The sequence below is a fragment of the Carassius carassius genome, chromosome 42, assembly GCF_963082965.1.
Source record: "Carassius carassius chromosome 42, fCarCar2.1, whole genome shotgun sequence".
In the NCBI taxonomy this organism is placed as follows: Eukaryota; Metazoa; Chordata; class Actinopteri; order Cypriniformes; family Cyprinidae; genus Carassius; species Carassius carassius.
In genome coordinates this window covers 19448620-19467152 of record NC_081796.1, presented here as the reverse complement: position 1 = coordinate 19467152, position 18533 = coordinate 19448620, and the positions used below count along the sequence as shown (strand labels likewise).

Below are 18533 nucleotides of genomic sequence, written 5' to 3'. Positions count from 1 at the left end.
TGGTATCATCTGAGGTCCTTTGAGGGGTTGGCATCATCTCTTCTCAGGTGTTCTGGATCCAGACTGAAGCTTGTGTAAATCCTAGTTACCATGGGATGTAGATACCATGGAAAAACAGAGAAACAAATAGAGACATAATTAGCATAGCTGCTGTTCCAACCAAGTAAATTTAATTAGTTTAACCCAAGCTAAAGAATAATAAGGCACATTTGATCAGATATAACTGCAGTCCAAAATTATGAGATGCATTATTTGAATGTTTGGCGAAAGAGATGTGTTTTTAATCTAGATTTAAACAGAGAAAGTGTCTCTGAACCCTGAACATTATCAGGAAGGCTATTCCAGAGTTTGGGAGCCAAATGCAAAAAAGCTCTACCTCCTTTAGTGGACTTTGCCATCATAGGAACTACCAAAAATCCAGCTTTTTGTGACCAGGAGCTAAATCATTAAGGGCCTTATAGGTAAGTAATAAAATGTAGTAAATGATAGAGAACTTAATAGGTAGCCCATGCAGATACTTTATAATTGGGGTAATATGATCATATTTTCTTGACCTGGTAAGGACTCTAGCTGCTGCATTTTGGACTACCTGTAGCTTGTTTATTGAAGATGCAGGACAACCACCTAGAAGTACGTTACAATAGTCTAGAGGTCATGAATGCATGAACTAGCTTTTCTGCATCAGAAACAGGTAACATGTTTCGTAGCTTGGCAATGTTTCTAAGATGGAAGAATGCAGTTTTTTTAACATGGGAAATATGGTTTTCAAAAGACAATTTGCTTTCTAATATAACACCCAGATTTTTGACTGTAGAGGAAGTAACAGTACATCCGTATAGTTGCAAATTGTAATCTACAAGATTCTGTGTACTTTTTTTGGTCCAATAAGTAATATCTCTGTCTAAACTGAAGGAAAAAAATGTATAAGAAAAGTCCTTAAATATCATTAAATAAAAACTGCATGCTCAGTTTCTTTTCTTTTGCTAAACACTAACATACCTTAAAATGTATTGTATTCTGCAGAAGAAAGAAATCATGTTTGAAATGACATGAGGATCTGTAAATTATGACTAAGTTTTTCTTTTTTGGATAAACTATCCCTTTGTTTTCAGAGAATATATCTCAATGTTGAGGTGAAGTTTATGCTTAAAAAATAAAAGAAAAAGAATCTTATCATTTTTATATAAAAATGAAAGATTATTATATAAAAATGAAAGTGAACTTAGATATAGAATTAAAAACATTATCTATTATTATCTTGGATAATTTTGATTCTCAATTCTAAGGATGTTTAGATAATTCTCATAGAAAAAAAGACACAATTGAAGAAAATTATTTGGTAAAAGTTTGAGATAAAATAAGGATAAAGAGTAAGGCAAGGAAAATGACATCATTGACATTCAGCTCACATTTTCCATCCTCCCTGACTTTCTCTGCATCTCTCTCCTTCTCTCTCTCCCTGCCATCACTCTTATTCTCTTTCCCACCCACTATTTATTTTTCTCCTCTCCTCTCAATCCAGGTCTCCTCCTCTTTTCTCTCATATCAACTTTTCCCCAGACTCCACTGCACAGCAAGCAATCTAAGCCTTATTCAGTTCAGGTTTTCTCTGAACGCCACACAGCTCAAGTGAGATTTGAGCTCTAATCTTTTACTCTTTCCAGAAACTATTGTAAATTTCTACTGCAGGAGACCAATCAACTAGAGACATACTCCCTCCTCTCTGTGAAAACCAGACCTTCTCTACCTTTTCAAGGTAACAATCGTTAGTTCCTCTCCTGTCTCTCAAAATAAACTCAGCCTGTACTTTTCCACTTTTTGTTTTAGTCAGTTTAGTCTTAACTGTGTCACATTTTCACGTGTGGATTTCCATTCATGCATTTGGCAGAATCATGTATCCAAAGCAGCTTTTACATTCAAGTTACAGTACATATTTTGCCTGTGCATTCCCTAGGAATCAAACCCATTACTTGTGCCATGTATTGCCAGTACAGTATACCGCAGGAGGAATAATAATACAACATGAGTCCAAACATTTACTTGTCTCATGCAGGTATTACACAGACTAAACACAACCAGCACTTTCAGCTGTGAAGTCACAATGGTGCCCTAAAGCTGTAACCATGGAAACCATTCTTTGTCGGTTTGCTGGAACAATATGGCAAAGAATGGGCTACAGGAGGCTCAGGCAATGGTTACCATGGCAATAACAATATAAATCAATGTTGATCATTATATGTCCAGCTTTTGTGTCTACAGCATAGGTCAAAGGTTAGAGGCAGGAAAAAAGAAACATAACATCCATCTGAACAGCCTCACTGTGGATTTCAATAAACCACATACAAAATATAGTTGTGCTAATTTGGATTTGTGATATCAAATAACTCTCAGAGAAAAGCAGAAGGCACTAGAGCAGTCCAGGTAGGGGAGCCGTGCTCAGCCATGGGCTCAATTCTTGATTAGATATGCATGGGTAGATCCAGAGCCATGCTCCTGCACTCCAGCAGACTGTTCCAGTGTTATTAAATGATCTGTCTGCTAGAGACTGTCTGTCTGAGGAATTCAGAGAGACCTGGCTGTTATTAAGGCTCTCATTAAAAAAACACTACTCACTCCTATAGAATGAGTTAATTGCAGACCGATGTCAAATCTCCCTTTTCTGTTAAAGATACTAGAAAAGGCAGTATCATCACAACTATGTTCTTGTGAGGATTTCCAGTCAGGTTTTAGACCACACCATAACACTGAGATTGCTTTTATCCATATTCAATAGTTACAAATGACCTGCTCTTATCATCCGTTTGTCGTTGTATCTCTCTATTAGTGCTATTGTATTTTAGTGCTGCATTTGACAGTATCAACCATAAAATTGTTTTGAATAGACTAGAAAATTATGTTGGCATTAGTGGAATTGCATCAGCATGCATGGTTTAAATTGTACTTATCTGATGGTCATCAATTTGCAGCAGTGTATGAAGACGTATCATATCGATCACTAGTGCAGTATGGAGTACCACATGGCTTAGTACTAGGGCCGTTGCTTTTCACTTTACATACTACACATGGGAGATATCATCAGCAAGCATGGTGTTAGATTTCACTGTTATGCTGATGATACTCAGCACTCTATTTTTTGTGGCCTGACAAAACACCAATTTGTAAAACTGACAGAATGCATAGTTGATATAAAAAACTGGATGCCTAGAATTTCTAGCAACACATTTCTAGCATTTGTAAAAACACATTTTTCCATCCTAAAATATATCTAAATTACAATCTATTGTTTCAATGTCAAATGCAAAAACGTTAATATGTTCATCTATTAATGACCTCAATGTTACATTATTTTAATGCTTTATTTTGGTGGTTGTTCTGTGCACTTAATAAACAAACTTCAGCTGGTTCAAAATGTAGAAGCTAGAGTTCTTACTAGAACCAGAAAATATGACCATATTAGCCCAGTTCTGTCAACACTGCACTGCCTCCTTATTAACATTGTTTACATTTTAAAATCTTGCTAATTACTTATAAAACCCTAAATGGTTATCACAATCCTTCATGTCCTCTGCGATCTCAACTCTGGCCATTTGATCTTTTTCCTATATAGCACCCAAACTCTGGAACAATCTACTGTACCTGGCATTGTTTGGGAGGCAGACACACTCTGTCAGTTTAAATCTAGATTAAAGACCCATCTCTTTAACCTGGCATACACATAACACACTACTGTGCTACTGGAGAACTGGCCCTTCTGACTGAGACTTGTTTCTCTCAAGACTTTTTTTCCTCCATTTTTGTCATCAATGGAATTTTGGTTCCTTGTCACTGTTGCCTTTGGCTTGCTTAGTTGGGGACACTTAATTTTTGGCAATACTGTCGACTTGAATGCACAGTAACTATTTGAAGATAACTGAACTGAGATGGATGATGACATCACTAAATCAATGATGAATTGACTTTAACTATTTAGTACTCCTAAATTCGACACAATACCTGTTAAACACTGTAAAGCTGCTTTGGCACAATCTATATTGTATAAAGCGCTATATAAATATGGCAAGATGGGCAATTGTGCCAATAATACCAAAAGGACATTAAAAGAAAAAAAAAATAATAATAATGGTAAACTCTCAAACATATTGACTTACAGGAATAGTTCATCCAAAAATGAAAATTTGCTGATGTAGATGAGCATGTTTCTACATCAGAACAGATTTGGAGAAATTTAGCATTACATCCCTTGCTTACCAGTGGATCCTCTAAAGTGAATGAGTGCCGTCAGTATGAGAGTCCAAACAGCTGATAAACACACACACACATCTTGTGAAACAAAAAACTGTATATTTGTAATAAATTAATAATTAGCTTAACACCAGTGGATCCATTGGTGAGCACATTTTGAGCAAATTTTCATTTTTGGCTGAACTATTCTTTTAATTGTTACCAAATTCATCTTTAAAAAAAAAAGTATTCTGGATCCCAGTGCTTGAAATGAGGGGGGGGGGGGGTGCCGGTACTCATTCATATGCTTGCATTCATTCATGTGATTTGTCGAGATGAGAGGTGACCCTTCCTGGGTAGTGTGACTTATTTAGTGTCATTTCTAATCACCTAGACACTGACACTTTGACTCCGAGAAAGTGCCTGTGCGCTAAAGACTAAAATATAGTTTATATAAATATAGTAGATAGTTAATCTCTGTCCATGGTGCTGAATCAATCCTAGTAGCTGGCTTTTGGTTCTGAACACTTTTTCCCTTTCTGTAGAGGCAAATATTAGAACAAAGTCTGTTGCATCTGTAAAAGCCTGTTCACACAAAGGATGATAACTATAAAGATTACACTAAAGATATACGTTTCTAAAAACCGTTCTCAATATTAAAGAATGGCAGAGTCCACACCACAGCTACAACGATAAAGACAAAGAGAAACGATATCGTTGGAATCACTCAAGAACGCTTTTTTCCCATTGATGAACGATAAAAACATTGATAGGCTATCCATTCAGAATTAATACTGCTTTAATGAGCTAAAGAATTGCAACCTGTTTTTTCATGCCTAATGTACCCTATTCATTTTGTTATAAAGGTGATAATTTTGTCTGTAGGCTAATATAAAGTGCTCATATATAAAATATGTTTGTAGGCTACGTGTATATTAGCATAGTAATTGCAAACAGTTTCTATAGTCAGTCTTTAACAGGCTGTCACACAGAATATATACTGTCACATAATCGTTGTCTCTGTGTGTTATTATCTCTTGTATGGTCTAACGTTAACAGACCAATCAGAAAAGCTTTCATTTCGCCTTGACACAAAACCATTCCCGTGATTAGGTCTTCTGGGGGTGTGGGCACCACTGGCATTCACTGACCGGCTCATCGGGAAACCTGAACTTCTGAATTAGCTCTGTAACTGAGCAATTAAGTGCCGCATCGCGTTCGTCTGTAAATATTTTCTGTGGAGCAGCCTAGCGCAGCAAACGAATGCATTAGCTCGGAAAGGAAATGCACACAAGTGGCCGAGCTGGAGCTGCACGGAGCCCGCACGCATTCTGCACCGCGGGTCGGTGGTTGAGATTCGTGTTTTCAGACTGGTAACAGCGGATAGCGGTCGTGCTGGGCGCGGTACGGGATTCATATGGATCATTGAGACGCAGCTCATAGATAATGGAATATACAAAACTGTATTTGCGTATTTGAAACTGTTTGTAAGTACATGACCAGTTCACTGTTAAAAATACACCGATATGAAGTGGATTTATCCTCTCTAAGACGCTGTGGATCTATTCAAAAAGAAAAGAGATTCGTTTCTATTACGAGAAATGAGCATATCATTCCTTCCACTCGGATCAACGACGCATTTATGGAAATTGGGTCTCTCAGATGGCATGAAACTGCAAAGACGTAACTGGTAATAATTCAGAACATTCCTTTCCCTGTCGAAAAAAATCTAAACAAACAAACCTAAAAACAGCCACTTTTCAGCTCGTCGTGCTGGTTTAGGGTTTTTCCTTCTACGAATGGCCTAACCTGTAACTCCAGTGATCACTATTGCCCAGGGTGCGAATTATGGGGTGGGGCTGAGTAGAGGGGTTTGTTGACCCCAAAATAAAGACTTGAATCCCTTATGAATTCAAAACAGATGGTTTGAGGGTTCTTAAAAATATGCATAGTCTAAGTGTATATTTCAAACGACGTTTTAGGTAAAGTTAGCTAAAATTGCGCTAAAATAAATGCCCGTAAATAGAAATCACGGTATTCTGAAAAGATAAGCATAGCAACGTTTCGTTACTCGAGCGTTTTCTCCATGTGGGATTGTACATCAAAAAATCATAATAGTCTAATGATTCATTATTCTTATAGTTCATTATAGATTTGCATATCACAATCCCTTTTAGCATTTTGTTTAAAACGTCTTCGAGGTGTTTGAAGGATACATAACTATAGCGACGCCAAAGCCTGGGTTGCGCGAAACTGCGCCCCAAAATAACTGACAGAATACTGAAAGAAAAGTCGAGCCTTTGAAAGTCTCGCACAGTGATATTGCCACATGCATTTTCATTCCGACTTATCTTTTTCTTAAAAGTAAATGCAGTAGCCTACTAACAAAACGTCTCTGACCCAGAAGGACCTGGTGAGATTCAACGCAACGCTTCATTATTTCAGTGATCCAGCTGCGTGGGTTGAACACTGATGCTCCGGATCTCTGATGCTGATGCTGGTTCATCGCCCTTGCGCTGTTGCTGCATTCTAGGATGTTGCGACAAGTGTTGCACGAAGGGCTCAGGACGTCATTCCATAAACTGGGCCACTTTGTCGCCAATCACCCAGTGTTTTTCGCCTCCGCACCCGTGCTGATCTCCATCCTGTTGGGCGCGAGCTTCAGCAGATACCGCATAGAGGAAAACGTGGAGTACCTGTTAGCTCCCAAACACAGCCTGGCGAAGATCGAGGGGAACTTGGTGGATAGTTTGTTCCCCGTGAACCGATCCAAACACACCCTCTACTCAGACTTGCAAACACCCGGGAGATATGGCCGGGTCATCGTGACTTCGCGCAGGGGGAGCGTGTTGGACCCTCATCACGTCAACTCAGTCCTAAAGGTGAGTAACATTTCCATGGAGTTGTTGCTTTTATCCAACAGTTTAAACTGTTACAAAAGTGTTGTCAGGGCTCCGTGAATCCATATTTTTTTTTATTTAGCTACTTTTTGAGAGATCCAACTTTCCTTGAAGCTTATCTTTCTCTTATAAAGGGTAAAAAGTGAAAAGGAATCACACGTTCCAGATAATTTGAAAAATATACGTCTTAATCAGCTTTACAACTTTTCGTGCTCTTTCATCACTTTTCAGATTATATTTGCATAGAAACACACTTTTTGTGATTATGTAATACTCTTTTTCGTTCAACAAAGTCACAGAATCCATTGAAATAAATGCTATTAATCAATATTCATGTAACAGATGTTAAATATGGTATATGATGCTAGTCCCACAGTAAATGGAAAACTGGAAGATATTTCTGTGATTAATATTAATTTATTAACTCATTCCTAGTACTCAGGAATCACTTGGATAATAACCCTTTCAAAATGTCTGAACACTGAACAAATCTGTAACTTTAATTCCCCTGTGGAATACAGGTGCTATGATATTAACTGGATTTCAAGGAAAGTTCTCTTCCCACAGCTCTCACTGGATCATATATTTTTTAAATATTAGAAATATTTCATGCAATGTGCCGGTCAGTGTTAGCCTGTGGCCTACTTTATCTTCCTGTAACACAGCTTCTCAGTCCAGCTCCAAAATTCACCCCCCAGACACCACCAATATGAAATATGATGCTGGCAACTTCTGCTTATACTGTACTCGCAAAAAAGAAAAATAAATAAATAAAAATTCAGGCAAAAACTAAATAAGTACTTTACCTCTTTTTGTGGAATGTAGATGAAATTGTGGCTAAACATTTCAGATTGACATTTTGCTAGCAAAGACACTTTATTATTACTGCAAATACTCATGTCATGTGCATTTAGACTCATCCTTTCTAACTGGAAACATTTGTTTCAATTTTCTTGAGCTAAATGAACTAAGCCCGAGCTGCAACTACATCTTAAGAACTTTTTAATATTCACAATGCATTATATATTCCAGAAATAGAGCCTTTCTTTATATTCTCTCTGCACCATAACACAACGGGTCTCGGTATAACCTTGTTCACTGTATCACAGGCCACCATTGGGCAAGAGGTTTGCTCTCCTCTGCTGAGCCATGCAGTGACAATTGTGTATGCCAAGATCTGACCTGATTCTGAAAGAAGGAAAAATCGTGGTTCAAAGAATTTGAGGTGATTATATTCTGTATAGTATACAGCGTATAATTTTTTCTTTGCCCATTGTTTCCTACAAATGAAGAGCAGACAGTCCATTTGGAGCGTCCTTCTAGGTCAGAGACTGTGGCCATGCAGATGTCATGTCTCCAACTGAGGGTAAATTATCAAGGATTAAGCAATTAGAGGCCTGATTGGTGTGTGTCTGACATTTCTTTGCTGCTTGAAGAGGCTGGAGGAGCATTGGAGGAGGCAGCCTCCCCCGGTGATCTGAGTCTGACACAGTCTAATCAGTCTGACATTAACAACGCAGAGACTCTGACCTCAGAGGACAATCAATGCTCCTCGCACATGGATTGCCTTAGAAGAAAGTCTAAAAGTTTTTCTTTGATGTTGCATTTGTGTTTTTATACAGGAAGTAAAACTGTTGGCACATTCTTCCTGCAGCAACATGCTTTTTTGTTGCCTGGCAACAAGATACTTGCAATTAAATGCATTGAAATACTGACAATAACAGTTTACTCTTGTGTATTAAAAGTTTTCATTTGAATTATTCCTAATGTTGCAAGAACATAACACGCTTCCATTCAAAAGTTTAAGGTCAGTGTTTCGCCAGGGTTTTTTTTTTTTTTAAGAAATTGATACTTTTATTCAACAGGGATGCATTAAATCAATCAAAATAAAGCAGCATAGATGTTACAAAATGTTTTATTTATTCTGTTCTTTTGAACATTCTATTCATCAAAGATTCCTGAAAAAAGTTTCACAGTTTCCACAAAAATAATAAGTAGCATAACTGTTTTCAACATTTATAGAAAATAATGATTTTTGAGCACAAAATCAGCATACTAGAGAGATTATTTGACATTAAAGACTAGAGTAATGGCTGCTGAAAATTCAGTTTTGCCATAAAAGGAATAACAATTAAAAGATCTAAAAATACAAAAAAAAAATATATATATATATATATTTTGCAGTTTTACTGTTCTTGCTGTATTTTTGGTCATACTTTTGAATGGCAGTGTATATCTTTTCATTGACTAATTCAAATTTAGTTTATTTGTATTTACCTGTACTTATTAGTAAAATCTATATATATTTTTTATCCCCCTCTTTTCCACCCCAAGCTACACAACACAATTACTCAGATCCAGGTTCCTATGCTGGGATTCAACTACACCTTTGCCCACCTCTGCCTGTTGGATGACAGCAAGAGCTGCATTGTGGATGACATCCTGCGAGTTCTGGAGGAGATGAGGTCAGCGTGGGCATCCAACCATTCAGTACCCACTCTGCATTATCCCATCACCAAACTCAAAGATGGGCGGGAGGCCTACATTGGGCACCAGCTGGGCGGAGTCCTGGCAGGTGGAGGGAGAGACGGGGTGCGTACTGCTCGAGCCCTTCAACTCACGTACTACCTGCAAGCGGCCAGCCCACTGAACGAAGTGGTAGCGGCCAGCTGGGAGCTGCTGTTCTGCAAGGAGTTGGAGAACTTTGGAAAGGCTCATCTAGAGCTTAGCCTATACCCCTTCACTTCCTCTTCTCTTCAGAGGGACTTCCAAATGACCAGTCGGGTATCAGAACGGCCGCTGCTCTTTAGCCTGGCTCTGTGTCTCTCGTTGGCCATGCTGTGCTGCTCAATGCGAGACTGTGTGCGTACAAAGCCATGGCTGGGTCTTCTGGCTCTGGTGACCGTCAGCCTGGCTACACTCACTTCTGCAGGCATTTTCAATCTCACAGGAGGGAAATACAATTCAACATACCTGGGCATCCCTTTTGTCATGTTAGGTGAGATTATATTGCGCCTTCCTGTCCTCCTATTATGCAGAAGTGTACTCTGCAGTTCAAAAGTTGTTTATTCAAATTTTTTGAAATATTTTTTTTGAAAGATGTCTCTTATGCTCACCACAGCTGCATTTATTTAATCAAAAATATGGTAAAAACAGTAATATTATGAAATATAAATAAAAATTTTAAAATGTAATTTTTTTTCCTGTGATGGAAAAAGCTGAATTTTCCGCAGCCAACTGCAGTCTTCAATATCACGATTCTTCAGAAATCATTCTAATATGTTGATTTGGTGCTCAAGAAACATTTTTTTTTTTACCAATGTTGAAAATAGTTGTGCTGTTTGAAATTTTTGTGGAAACTGTTTTTTTTTTTTTTTTTTAATTTTCTTTGATTAGTGGAATGTTCAAAAGAATGCCGTTTATTTGAAATAGAATTTTCAATGAACAATGTAAAACTCGTTACTGTCACTTTTGATCAATTGCTGAATAACTGACCCAAAATTTTAAATGATTGTGTATTTGCATCATCCCAGTGATTTGTGCTCTTTTCTCTCTAATCACTAGTCGCCATTGCTGTCTGCATATTCGTTCCGTTCTTTTGATCTGCCATTTCCATACTGTGACTGCTTGTATTTTAAATGACTGTAAGGTTAAACGAGTGCACCTTTTTGACTGGCCGGAAAGCTCTGCATTGCACTTTTGTCAAGGTGTATCATTAAAAATGAAACGCTCCACATCAAAGGAATTCCCTAATAGAGCTCAAAAGACAGCCTTTAGAGGAATTCCATCCCCTTCTGTTGTCTTCTGTCCATGAGCCATTCTGGGTGAATCAGCTGTGTGCATGTGGAACAGATAGATTTACACAGGCAGATTTCTTGCAACTAATTACCAACAAGCATACATGCATCCTGACAGATCACATCCATATTGCTTGCTCTCATTGGCCATCTCTTACACACAACAATTAGTGCCACGTGTGGGTGGAGGCCTCTGTTGAGAAAATAACAGGCTGGGGTGAAAGACAGAAATGAGAAGAAGAAAAAATGGAAAAGAAAAACAAGGGCTTGGCAAGAAACCATGCGTTTAGATTGACCCCAATGCCACCCACTCTAAAACATTACTATTGCATTTCTCAAGAAGACTGACATCTGTGTTGTCCTTATAATGCTTTTACACTTCAATCTCAACCTTGACAATCGTGCCACTCAACGTCAGCAATCTCAGAATTCTCCCCACTGGTTTCCAATCACAGCCCGAGTGACAGCATCTCCTTACAGAGCTCTCATAGAGAGCACTTTTTTAACTTAAAAACAGAACTTGATAGAGCTGCCCAGAGTCACTGCATATTAATATCATTCCAGGTTGTTCATACTGAGTTGAACAGGGTTCAGAGAAAAGCAGGGATATAAGTACAACATAACGGATGTCTGACAAAACAATAGGCCTTATCTCTGTAGGCCACCAGCCTTTTATTTAAAACAAATTCCATTACAAGGACATTAGCTGTCAGCTGAAATCATTTGACAGTCTTCTGAAGATAATGGAAAGATGGAAGTGAGAGATATTATAGGCCATAATTGCTAAGATTAATGTCATGTTTATGAAGACAAAAAGACTGCACTGCATCTTGGGAGATGAACAAAGATGTTTAGGAGATTTGCATACTAAGAATCAGTCTGTGTGTTACATTGGTATTCTTTATTTTGTTTAATTGGAAATAAAATAGTTGGTTCAATTAGTAAAGAAGAAAATGTTTGTGGCAGAGGCAGAGAGCGAAGGCAAAAGTTTGAGGAAAATGAGAAAACAGCATGAGGATAGAAATTACAGTCTCTCTCTCACTTTCCTTGTTTTACTCACAGATCTTGATTGTTTAGTTTAGCTGTAATCTCCTCTTACTGCCCATTATTTTAATTTGAGAAAAATCAGAAAATCAGAAAACTTCCAATCATGGAGGCCAAGACGTCAGGCCAATGCTGTTTGGTGACTCTGCTAGCTATTGTGCTGGGCACACACCCCAGGCCTGTGTGAGAGGCAGTACTGGTGATATCGGACCGAGGGAAACTCCGTCATGAATGATGAGTCACTGATGTCGTGGCAACCCTGTAGGTGAGAGCCATCTGCTCACTCTGCCTGCATGAGCGAGTCATGTAGAAAGCTAGAGAGGAAAAAACACGAGAAAAAAATAAAAATACAATACAATGTGAGAGCACAAGTTAAACATGTAAATGTATGTTATGGTGTAAGAGTGTTAGCTTCATCACGATGAGTTGTGTTCAATTGTAGGACCCCGAGTTCCTTTATATCAACTTCTAAAAGTAGACTGACCCAGTTTGCCTAATGTCTTGGGCTTCTGTGCTTCTATGAAGTCCCAAGGCCACAGGGGCTGTCAGCATTCCTCACATCCTTAAGGTTTTCTCCTTTCATCAGCTCAATATTACATGACATGTGGCTATCGTGAGTGAGTGTGACTGAGATTTATTTAGCTACAAATTCAACAGCTGTGAAGCTGAAGGAGGAGAGATTGGGCTATGGTTAGATCATGCTCTGTAAATAGAGGTGGTGGTAGCCAAGAGGCTTCTATGACTTGGCTTTCAATCCTTTCTTTATTTTGATGGATTTTCCAGTAAACTGCACTGATGATGATGATAAGCTTCAAATTAGGAATGGAGTCCTCTAAAGGCAACCGTTTGTATAGATTGAACTGGATAATAATTCGATTTTTTTTACTGATGGATGTATAAATGCTACAGTGCATGCTAAACACTTTTTGGCTTAGCTTTGTCCATAAAAAAAGGAGTGCTATTGCAGGTGCCAGAGAAATAGAGCATCTGTTTTTTCCCTCACATCTATTGTTGCGATGCAGCTGCAGAGTGACTGTCTTGTCACCGTTTTGTTCAATTATTTACATCTTCACTTTTCCCAGCAGCCATTTATGTCATTTGAAAGAGTTGCCTGCCAAAATCATTCTAAGATATGCTTAGACCATTTCACTTCACGTTTTTTCATTTAAGGTTTATAAATCACTGAAAGATGTATTTTCTCTCTTCATCTCTTTCAGGTCATGGCTTGTTTGGAACATTTGAGATGCTGTCATCTTGGCGACGTACCCGCGAGGACCAGCATGTGAAGGAGCGTGTTGCTGCTGTTTTCTCTGACTGTATGCTGCCCTTCACAGCTAGCACGGCCTTGCATGTGGTCACCTTTGGCATCGGGGCCAGTCCATTCACAAACATTGAGGCTGTGCGTCTCTTTTGTCGAAATGCCTGTATCTCAGTCATCTTCAACTACCTCTACATCATCACCTTCTATGGCTCCAACTTAGTGTTTGCCGGCTACCTGGAAAACAACTACCGTCACAGTCTATTCTGCAGGCGTGTACCAAAGCCCGAGTTGCTGCAGCAGAAGCCAGCATGGTATCGCTTTCTCATGTACACACATTACAACGAGGAGGCCACAGAAGCAGGACCACTGCGTGCTTATGAGAGTCACCTGCTGGTAGCCTTTATGAAGCGGTACTACTGTGACTGGATCACCAACACCTATGTCAAACCATTTGTGGTTCTCTTTTACTTAGTTTATGTTTCCTTTGCCCTCATGGGCTACCTTCAGGTCAGTGAAGGGTCAGATCTTAGTAATGTGGTCGCCACAGAAACAAGCACTATAGCATACACCCATGCACAGCAACGGTATTTCAGCAGTTACAGCCCTGTGATTGGCTTCTACATTTATGAGTCCATTGAGTACTGGAACACGAGCGTGCAAGACGACTTACTGGAATACACTAAAGGTTTTGAACGCATCTCCTGGTTTGAGAGTTACCTCAACTACCTTCATGGACTGAACATCACCACTAGCCTGTCACGCAGCAACTTCACAGAACATTTGCGGTCTGGCTTTTTGCTCCAACCCCAATTTGTGCATTTCTCAGACGATATCATTTTTGCCAAACGTGCGGATGGGGAATTTGATGTGGTAGCCTCACGTATGTTTCTAGTGGCCAAGACAACAGAAAACAAACGAGAGGAGATGTCTATCCTGCTGGACACACTAAGGAAGTTGTCGCTGACCTCCAGGGTGAAATTCATAATTTTTAATCCATCCTTTGTGTATATGGACCGTTATGCTTCATCTGTTGGAGCACCCCTGAAGAACTCTTGTATTGCAGCTCTCTTTTTGCTCTTCTTTTCCACCTTCTTGGCAGCTGACCCACTGGTGAATGCCTGGTTGACTGTGACAGTAGCCTCTGTTGAGTTTGGGCTGGTGGGTTTCATGACCCTGTGGCGTGTAGAGTTGGATTGCGTCTCAGTGCTGTGTCTGATCTATGGGGTGAACTATGCTGTAGACTCCAGTGCTCCACTGGTATCTGCATTTGCTCTAGGCCGGGAATCCACGCGTACGCGCTGGGTGAAACTAGCTCTGGAACGACATGGAGTTCCTGCCCTTCAGAGTTACTTGTGTTATGGGGCTGCTCTGCTCCCTCTCACAGCCGTGCCCTCAAACCTCACCCGCACACTCTTCAGGTGCTTCTTTCTCACCACCATCATCACCGCCTTCCACTGTTTGGCCATTGTCCCTGTCCTGCTCACCTTCTTGCCTCCCTCCAAGAAAAAATGTCAGGAGAGAAAGAATGCTGCAGAAAACCTGGAGGAAATTGAGTGTGTGGAAATGGTGAACAACACACATGTGGTTGATCAGATTACCACTGTCTGACCACATGCCCAAAACAGAGGTAGACTGGAGGATGTACAAGAGAGAAAAAACAAAACACCCACAGGGGGTGGCAGAAGGAGACCTGAGATATGAGAGTCAGCCTTTGTGCAGCTAGGCTTCCAGTTCCCATACTTAAAAGCCTCTAGATGGCTTTTAAGTACTTTATGGCTGTTCTTTAGAATGAGCCGATATTTTAAACAAGGCTTCTGTTTGATGGTAAGAGCAGATGAGTTTGACGTTGAGCCATTAACAGTGGGTGTATTGTTGTCATGGTAAAAGTCCTATGAAGGTTTTGCTGCAGCTCAATGAGAGCGAAGAAGGACAGATGAACCACACTGCTGCACAGTTGCAGATAATCACAGAGGGGGGCTTCTCTGGTCTGCAGTATTACAGCAGCTGTAGAGCTGAAACTGTAACAAGCAATTGCTTTGACAAGGCATAGATAGAGACGTACAATGCTTCTGATGCCCCAAGAACCATACCAAGACTTTTATGGGGCACTAAGCTAAAGACCAAGCAGCCATATCCACATCCTCTGACAGCCATGACTTTAATGCGCCCAATGTCATTTCTTCTCAGAGGTTAGATGTTTTTGTCAGGACAGTATATTTGTCTTTTGGTATATGATGGTATTAAAAATACATAGTATTTGAAAAGATCAAAAATATTTTCACTGATCATGGTGAAAGTCACCTCCCCTACAATTACCAATGTCTCAGAGGCATTTAAGGCTCATCTTCCATGGGCGGGTGAAATACAGGATGGAAGGGGGTGGGGATGTATCTGAGCGATACATAGAAGCAAGACTCTGCTGACAGGTTGGTATGCTGTGCAATGCTTCCATGGTAACTCTGATCACAGTTTAGTTGAATAGTGTATGTTTAATTTCCTACCCTCTCAATTCAATAAGGTTACCAATTAAGTCACACTGCAATGGAAAGTATCATCTATGAAGGATTTTGCCCTGCTGCTTCTTGCTTATTTTGTTTGCCTCTGAAATGTTGAAAATCACCTTGTCACGGACAATGCTCTTCAACAATATGCATAAGCCAGGGTCCCTTTGTTTTCACCCTCTTTTGCCCTCTGAGTATGAGAGGCTTGAACAAAAAATAGATACAGAGAGACCTGGAGCAGAAAGAGACCATAAGAAAGGAACATCTGGCCAATCATATCCACTTACATTTCAAATTACCCTCAGTCTCAAAACCAATTGATATCAAATTAATCATGAAGTAAAACAGCATCCCCATTAGCTCCAACTCTTACTGTATATGTGCAAGGATTGGTGATTTAAGGCAGCTGGGTTGGGGGCATATCTTTTTTCAAGTATCCCTTTCTCAAGCACACACGTGGACTGTGACATTGACATTCCTGATGACTGTGGTATAATAGAATGGTTATGTTGCAGCTTGTGAAATATTGTTGAATGCATTGCTCCAGATAATCATATAAAGGACAATAAAAGGGAAAAAGACAGTTAGACATGTACATGATAGGACACAAATGCACACACACTTAATGTGGCAGCTGTAAAATTGGCTTTTTTGACCATTCCCCACCACCTGCTTGATGGTCCTTACCTACTCCAATCTCCTCCTTAGTAGCACTTCTGAATCACTGCATGGCCCACAAGCATCGGGATGAGATTCAGATATAGGCTACACATTCAAATATACACAACTATATGGCTAATTAAATGTATATATTTACAGTAGGGGTGTAACTGTACGTGTATTCGTACCGGACCGTTTCGGTACAGGGCTTTCGGTACGGTGCACGTGTGTACCGAATGACGGAATGCAATAATTTGTGCGCGGAACATAAGTACATTTTCGTGTTTCCAAACGAACATATCAAGTGGCGGAAGTCTCCGCGTTCAGCGCAAATCCCGCCCTGCATCTGATTCTAAGGCCGGCGACACACTGGATGCGTGGCGCAAGCGTTTCAGCTGCGGGGCGTGTCCATTTTTAATTCGGCTCCCATGTTAACAGGTTAGAGCTTGCAGACTGCCTGCGTGAGACGTGCATCTCAGGCGCGGCTCGAGCCGCGCGGAAAACGCGTGCATGCTAGAAATAGAACTGATGCCTATTTTTCATTTTTCACTGAATTTTTGACATAAATTCAGATATAAATGTAATTTAGAAAATAAATTAATAATTATCGATTTTCAAATATTGCACCTGTCAAACATAGTCTTTTTTTGCCGTCAATACTGTTGACGGTGTCCTTTATCAGTAGGCTTTATATTTATGCTCAACATGAAGTATAGATATTGTTGTCATGAAGACAAGAGCCTGGTCTGTCGGCAGTCTCCCTGTCACATACAGCAGCAGGCACGGCACGGTTCTGGTGAAGCAGGCCTACAAGCTGGTATTGGTAATGCTGCACTGTAATCATAGTTATTTATTTATATTTGTCATTATATTTTATTATATGAGATTGATTTGAGACTGAGAGTATTTTATTTAGTGGAGAACTTTGCAGCAGTATTTTATTTCTTATTCTTTTTTTATTTTATATTTATTTTATTAAAAAGTATTTTTTTAAAAAGTGTATAGTAATAAACAACCTGCAGTTTAATGTTTGCATTTCTTTCCCTTACTGTACCGAAAATGAACCGAACCGTGACTTTAAAACCGAGGTACGTACCGAACCGTGATTTTTGCTTACCGTTACACCCCTAATTTACAGTGCTAGAGCCTCTCACAGCTGTTTTATTCATCTTAATGAAGTAGCCAGTACTCTACACAATTTCAGACTAATCTGAGGATAGTGCTCTTTAAGATTCTCTCAACAATTTAATTAAAGTTTTCAAACATCTCTAAATGTTCTCAGACAAGCTACCCAACTTCAGCTTTTACTGATCTAAGCTCTTGCTGATCTCAGTAGCACTCAGACAGCTCTGTCTTATTTCAGAACAGTGCTGTAAATAGAGCTTTCACTGATCTCAGAATAGCACTGAAACACATCAGAAACATCCTTATTGTTCAGTACTTTTCTTGACAGGCCCTATACTGAATAAAATAAAATAATTTTCTTAATCTGTACTTTTGTGCATATATAAACAAGTAAAACTGCATAAGATATTAAAGGGTTAGTTCACCCTCACGTCATCCTAGGTGTATATGACTTTGTCCTTTCAGACGAATCCAGTCGGAGTTATATTAAAAAGTTTTTTTGATCTTTTAAGCTGTTTAATGGCAGTCAGCGGGTGTTGTACTGCATCAGTCCAAAATAATTTAAATAAAAAGCGCCCATCCATAATAAAAAGTGTCTCACACAGCTCCAGGGGGTGAATAAAGGCCTCCTGTAGTGAATCAATTTGTTTTTGTAAGAAAAATATCCATATTCAAAATGTAATAATTACATTAATGTAGCTTTCGCCAACAGTTGTACAAGGAAGCAGATCCGGACGGAGGATATATGGGTCACATCCGGCCCATGAGAGAATTTTTTTGCCCTGCGGTAATTTCAAATAATGTTGCATGAAAATCCAAACACAGCATCAGAAAGCGACATTAACTTACATTGTGTCTACACCAATTGCAAGCGGCGTGGCGCAATACAATATAACTTATTATAATCAGTGACACTGTCTACACTGGATGCGGCGCAACAAATTCCAGACAGAAAACTACTGACTCATTCTATTTATGATATGCTGACACAGAAATCAAATGATTTGCAATGCTTTGACACATC

General features: G+C 39.4%; 1 protein-coding gene across 1 annotated transcript; it reads left to right on the top strand.

The window, feature by feature from the left end:
• Positions 1 to 5394: 5394 nt before the first annotated feature.
• LOC132124181 (patched domain-containing protein 1-like) lies at positions 5395 to 17930 on the top strand. The gene is made up of 4 exons (XM_059535073.1): positions 5395 to 7103; positions 9456 to 10119; positions 13180 to 16562; positions 17541 to 17930. Exons 1-3 carry the CDS (start codon positions 6756 to 6758, stop codon positions 14829 to 14831), a joined length of 2664 nt encoding a protein of 887 aa, XP_059391056.1. The 5' UTR covers positions 5395 to 6755; the 3' UTR covers positions 14832 to 16562; positions 17541 to 17930.
• The last annotated feature ends 603 nt before the right edge of the window (positions 17931 to 18533 follow it).